General features: G+C 42.1%; 1 protein-coding gene across 1 annotated transcript in view; it reads left to right on the top strand.

Annotated features, from left to right (window-relative positions):
• Nucleotides 1-977: 977 nt before the first annotated feature.
• Nucleotides 978-6,578, top strand: part of C8A (complement C8 alpha chain) — a 28,931-nt gene continuing 23,330 nt past the window's right edge. Inside the window, exon 1 of the mRNA XM_028733344.2 lies at nucleotides 978-1,174. Coding sequence (XP_028589177.2) covers nucleotides 1,059-1,174 — 116 coding nt within the window. The 5' untranslated portion in view covers nucleotides 978-1,058. The remainder of the gene's footprint in view (nucleotides 1,175-6,578) is intronic.

Here is a 6,578-nt window from a genome sequence, read left to right as displayed (position 1 = left end):
TTAGTTCCTGAGAAATACTTAGTTCCAGGCTCACCCTATTCATACACAGACATACCCTTAAGACAGGATTTGTGAACGAAAAGACAAAGGGGAGGCTTTGCCATTTTCCTTCGACCTTGCAGAGAAATATTTGAGGTCAATTTGGGAGGGACAAAATGGTTTCAGGACTTTTTCTGTGGGGTTTCAGACATGTGGTTTATATATGCAGTTATGAACATTTATCACACACACACACACACACACACACACACAGAGAGAGAGAGAGAGAGAGAGAGAGAGAGAGAGAGAGAGACATATATATATATATGACCTTAATTTTTTTATTTCAACACAGAGAGCAGCCCTCTATGCACTGGCTGCAAAAGAAATTAGGAGAAAGGAGTTAAAATCACTATAAATTGTGGTGGTATTTGGAGGTTTAATTGGAAATCAAGCTGGATTTGAATTTGTCAACGTCTCTGGTAACCGCTCTCTTACATCATGGAAGTATGGGTGTATGTGATCTGTCTTGTTTTATTGGCTGGTACTGTTGCTGCAGGTTTGTCATGGCCTTTGGCTAGAACAATAAACTTAAATTGAATTCAAAAATACTACAACCCCAAGGTGTCATTCCTGGTCAGTCACCACCAGTTCAGACCCCCACAAGCATATTTGCTAATTTTAGATTTTTTTGTGTGCTTAAAAAGTACCAAACAATAACTAACCACATGCACCCAAAACTTTATTTTTTAATGTGGCTCCCTTAACAAGAGGGAGTTTTCTATAAAGGAAACTATTTTTGCCTAATGACTACTCAGAGGGTTTCAGTTCAGTTCCACTGATAGTGCTTGCATTGACTTTAGCATGCAAACAACAATTTCCCCCTTTGCCCAATGTTTGGGAATCTATTTCCAAAATAGTGATGTCCTTCAGATTATAGTCTGGGCCTTTTGTTAATGATTCACAGTACTATGAGAGCTCAATGTGCAACCTTCTTTTTTAAACAGCTCACTCTCCAAAACAGGTACCTGGAGGTTTCCAAACCAAAAATGAAAAGCATTTGTTTTTATTAAAATAAAATGTGGTTCCATCTGAGTAGGCTTTTTCCTCCTATGATTCTCTTGATAGCTTATCTACTATCATGTCAGGATACAGTTGCAGCACACAGTAAGCTAACAGGATTGCCATCCCAGAGGTAAGTCTATCTCCATGTAATTTAAGATACTGCCTTACATATAGAAATTGCTGTCTATCTGGTCAGTACATCAATTCAGACTGAGAATGAGGCATGTGGGTCCTATTACTTTTAAGCAGCTAGCAGAAAACGATTTATACAATAGTCCCATCACAATATGGTGAGAGGGCTGAAACATGAACCATTTTGATGTCTTATAATTATACCTTTTTTAATACATTTCCTTCTGCACTACAATTTTTTCTTCAAGAAGATTTCATTCCTCCGTTCTCATCTTTCACATATTCTAATTTGATATGCAGCTTTTAAACTGCCGTTGTTTCATAACACAATGAGCTGATACGGTATTTCATATTATTTCGGTGATAATGAAGTAATTCAGACAAACGTGAGAGAAAAATATGTCAAGATGCTGCTTCTTCTTTCTTCTTCTCTTTCAATATCTTATTGGATAATAAATAATAAATAATAATGTTGTGTGTGGGTTTGGGTTGTATGTATTTAAATCATGTATTAAAGGAAGCTCTATGGGGCTTTCCCCAAGCTGCTAATTGCAAACTGGACCAAAGGAAATATAATGTAGAAAGATCAAAAAGTGGCATCAGTAATAATTGGGATATAGACGCAGGGAGGGGGGAGGCAGAGGAAAGAAAAGATACATTTAATTATGAAGGCTTATTCTAGTAATCCTTACAGAAACCAAATAAAGAACAGATTTTTGATGTTTGACGAAGTTATCAAACAAAGCAGGATAATGAAGAGGCACATTTTAAATCTAGGTGAAGGTGAACTCACTGAATACTTTTCGGAAAGCTGAAGGATAGAGGCATCACATCTTTCTACCACCACAATATATGTACACACACACACACACACACCTACACCCCTCTCTCTTTGTTTGACTGCTGCTTGTCCACAGACACCCTGCAATTTGATCCTACACACACTGATGTGTATCCACAGGCTCATCTCTTGAGCATTTGAGTTTTTCATTTAGTGTTCTTTCTTCTGTAGCTTCTGATGAATCTCTCTTCTAATTATCAGTAGAATTACCATAACCCTGCAAAAAGAAAAAGAAAAAAAATTACACAGCCTCTCAAGCAAAAAACAGCCTGTCTGTCACATGACAAAACAGGCTCTAGCCTACACCACCTCACTCCTGCCAGGATAAAGTGTCAGTTTTTAAGGTGCCCTAGGAGTCTTTGCTGTTTTGTTCCGCTTGTTGGCGTTAACAGATGATAACCGATAATGATGGAGCTCTAGTCAGAAACTCAACAATCACAAGTAATTCTGGGACCATCTCCTCCCCTTCTCCATCAATGAATAATCAAACTAGATGTGTTCCTTATTATGGAATATGTAGGATGCAAATCATGGCTATGTCTCACAGTGGGAAAATACATATTTTGCTTTGTTCTCCGTCTAGGCTCCTTTTAGAGGATATACCCCAAAGGGACACATCCTCGCACTGTTGTAGCTTGCAGGCTCTTGTTAGTCACTTGACAGAATTTCAATGCAGGAAACACAAAGGCCACAGATACAAAGAGCTTCTTTAGTTGTGCTCACTGGGACTTTTGCCCTCTTCCCCCTCCCTTCCTCCTTCCAACAGCAAGCTACTTATGTCATAGGAACATAGGAAGCTGCCTTATATCACATCAGACTACTTGTCCATACATCCCTATGTTGTCCACTACAGGGATGGAGAAACTGTGGCCAGCCAGATGATGTTTGACTATAACTCCCATTAGCTGTGACCATTGGCCTTGCCAGCTGGGGCTGATGTGAGGACCACAGGTTCCCCATTCCTGCTCTAATTTGACTAGCAGTGGATCTTGGGGATCCCAGGCACACCATCACCTAATACTGAATCCTTTTAAATGGAGACACCAGGGCCTGAACCAAGATGTTTAGGGGAAGGGCAGTAGCCCATTGGTTGCCAGGATCTCCAGCAGAGGCTGGGAGAGATTGCCTGTCTGAAACCCTGGAAAGATGCTGTCTGCCAACGTAGACAATATTGAGCTTGATGGACCAGAGGCACCTGAGGTGAAACTCCCCACTGCCACCCTGTGATGGGGGCACAAACTCTGTAACAAGTCTTCCCCACTGGGATGGTTGTCCTTTAAGGTTCTCTCACCCCTGCCCAGGAACGGGGCTTTGCTCCAGCTCTTCCCTTCAAGAGAAACCAGTGCAAAGCCCCATCACACCAGTGTGTCAGTCTGTCTGTCTCTCTATGTGAGAGACAGTGGCAAAGCGGGATGGTGGAATGCCTCCCCTCTCTGCCCTAAGGCATTCCACAGAGCTTTGCCACCAGCCCCTCTCTGCCCTTAGAGGTCGGCTAGACCAGTGGCAAAGCTGGGGAGCAGAACAGGTGTGCCACCCCTTGAGGGGATGCCGACTGAGGTGGCTGCCCCACCCAGCCTCATGGGTGGGTTGGTTCTGAGATGGACTAGTGGGTTTGACTTAGTAAAGGGCAGCATATGGAGGATGTACCTCTCCCATCACACAGTGTTTTTTAAGTCTTGTCAAGATACAAAGATGCAGCATGGGGAGGGGCAGGGGGAGATAAGAGTGCCATTGTTCCTGCTCAAGAAACACAAGACCAAAGTCCTAATCCCAGGCTGGTTGTTTTGGGGGATGTTGATATTCCATGCCCAAAATTCTCTGTCAGGGGTAGCTCAGGAGTTCATGTCTGCCATGGCAAACATGGGTCTATCCCAGATAATTTCAGTAGTGCCCTCTCAAGATTTGGACTTTGTGCTGGATGGGATGAGGGTAATCTGAGGGTGGAGGAACATGATACAGTTCCATGGTCATGGACAGATGACCTGCTCAGGTCAGTCCATTCAGTGAGGCCCACCTTTATGTCTTAAATAGCTATGGGTGAATCTGTCAGTTTCAGTTCTCTCAATTCCTCATTTTTCCACTCTTAGATTCAATTCTCTATCATCTATCTATCTATCTATCTATCTATCATCTACCATCTCCTCATAAAAATGCATTAGCAGTTTAGTGTGAATTCCTACTAATAAACACATTTTTGTATGCACTTTTGACTGGTATGCACATTGTTTGAAGCACTTTCCCCTAAGGTAATGCAATGTTGCATGTTACTTTCACTTCTGTATGCATATTGGTGCACATTGGATAACTGAATCACAAAATTCAGAGAAGTGCAACTTGCAATGGATATTTGGGTTTCAGTTCATGTATTGGTTTGAGGACTGTGAAATAGGTAGCTGCTCATTAAATGAAATATGGGGGGGGGGGACACCTCTCCCATGCCACTAGTTTCAGCATCCCCTGAAATGTACCAGTACTTACTTGGCTGGGAGAAAGCATTTTCCATGGCTTCACCTGCACTCAGGCAGTTGTTTCTGGGGGAAACACAGCCACACTCCTCCTTCAATGGCCATCAAGAACTTACTAAAAAACCAAAGAAACACATCCTTTTAAAGGCTTCTTTGGGGTGGATCGCTGCTTTATTGTATTAGTTCTTATCTGCATCTTTTGGAATAACTTTTACTGCAGCTGTTTCTGTGTTGTTATTTTTATGGTTCTCTTTAGTGTTTTTTGCAGCTGATATTTTAAACAGTTGAATTATGGTTTGACTTTTTTGCTAGCTTCCCTTACTTTTTTATGAGGGAGAGAAGGTTATAAATGTTTAAAATAAATAATTAAAACTCAGCTCATGGTGCTAGCTGCATTGTTATTTGGGTAAGTCCCAAATTTTCACCCTCCTTCCAGCAGATATGCTGTCTGTCTGTCTCTCAGGCTATCTATCTAACTTGCTGAATCCATAGCCCAGATTAATGGTTGTGTCTTGGGTCATGTTTGGCTCATGCATTTCAAAGGAATCGTGTGAGCACCTTCATCTGAAAAGATTGAATGGGGATTAATCACCCATCCTGCCTTTTCAGAGTTGAACAGGATCCGACACAATCCTGTCGGATATCTCTGGAGAATGTTGCAGTTATCGTGTAATGGAAAGGCTCAAGAGATCACTCTAAAAAGTGTATCCATGAGCTTCAAACATTATCTTAGAAATTACCTTTCAGCTCAGGGTGGGTAACAAAAGCAGCTGATGTCATGTATTGTGTATGGGCCCTGTGAAGCTGATTGCCAGTCCACCAGTTTTAGGGGAAGAAGGGAGGAAGGCAGGAAATAGTAACTTTCCAAAGACCATTCACAGGCCAACTTTTCAGGCCCAAGTCCAGCATTCTAGCTACAGTACTGTACTGTTGGCTTTTGAAGCCACAAAGACTGCCCAACAGTTGTTTGTATTGCAGATGGCACTGTTTTTAAAAGCCTATTTTACTTGGATTGGAATGGATTAATTCATCTGCATCTACACATTTAATCTGCTTGCATTGGAATTTATTATTGATTTTGTTGAGCTTTAAAGGAAACCCACAGGACACAGTATATTTTCATGGAGAATTTCTGACGCATTTTTATCCATTTTAGCCCTGAATGTTAAATTTGGGCTCATGCCTAATGCTTCCTGGTTTTATATGGAATTTGTTATAGGATCAGGAGGAATTCAGAGTGAGTAATGCACTCTGTATTATACCTCACCAATGGGAATACGAAATCAGTTAATTTTGTTTTACATGGACAGGCTTATGTGGGCCTATTCACACAGCCATTCCCAGCTATAGTTGCTATGTAAAACTCCGATGTATGCCCAGCCTTCATTCACCTACTAATGTACACATACTGCCACACACAGAATCCAGCTTTTGATACACAATCACAATATCTGTGAGCAATAGACTGGGATCTTATGGGCATAAGATGTAGGGTTGTTCAACACATCAAAGATAACACATCAAAGGCAAAACCCAGGATGCCATTTCTGGGACGCCATCTTCCTGATTTTTCTCATGAGAGGATGATGGCCATTTTGGGTGCTGCATTCTCACGTGCTTTCACCCCCTAGAAAGCGTGAATTACATGAGATCATGGTGCCCCAAATGGCTGCTGTCCTCTTGTAAGGAAAAACAGGATGCCCCAGTTTTTCCAGGACACTTGCAGGGTATTCTAGGGCTGTGCAACGTATCTGGCCAAATCGCAAATCCTAAACCAAATGGGCATGATCTGGGCCAAATTAGGACTCTTGCATTGGGTCAAGGCAGCCCCAGATAGGGTTGGGTTCACCTGGAGCAAATGTGGAGATGTCAGAAAGGTATGGGAGGATCAGGCAGCAAGGGAAGGGAGGAGGAGATGGAGATGGTGAAAGCAGAGTGTCTCTCCACCACCTTAGCCCCAGGGATGTACAAGGCCCTTGGTTTGGGGGCTGCATAAGATCCGGTTGTGATGAGGGATGCCTCTACTGGAGGTTTAATTAGGAATAATACCTCAACTATGGCAGCTTTCTGTAACATCACATATATAATAATCTAAT

This window comes from Podarcis muralis, chromosome 5, assembly GCF_964188315.1.
Source record: "Podarcis muralis chromosome 5, rPodMur119.hap1.1, whole genome shotgun sequence".
Classification (NCBI taxonomy): domain Eukaryota; kingdom Metazoa; phylum Chordata; class Lepidosauria; order Squamata; family Lacertidae; genus Podarcis; species Podarcis muralis.
The sequence above is the reverse complement of the archived record's forward strand: the minus strand, read 5'-3'. Positions and strand labels throughout refer to the sequence as shown.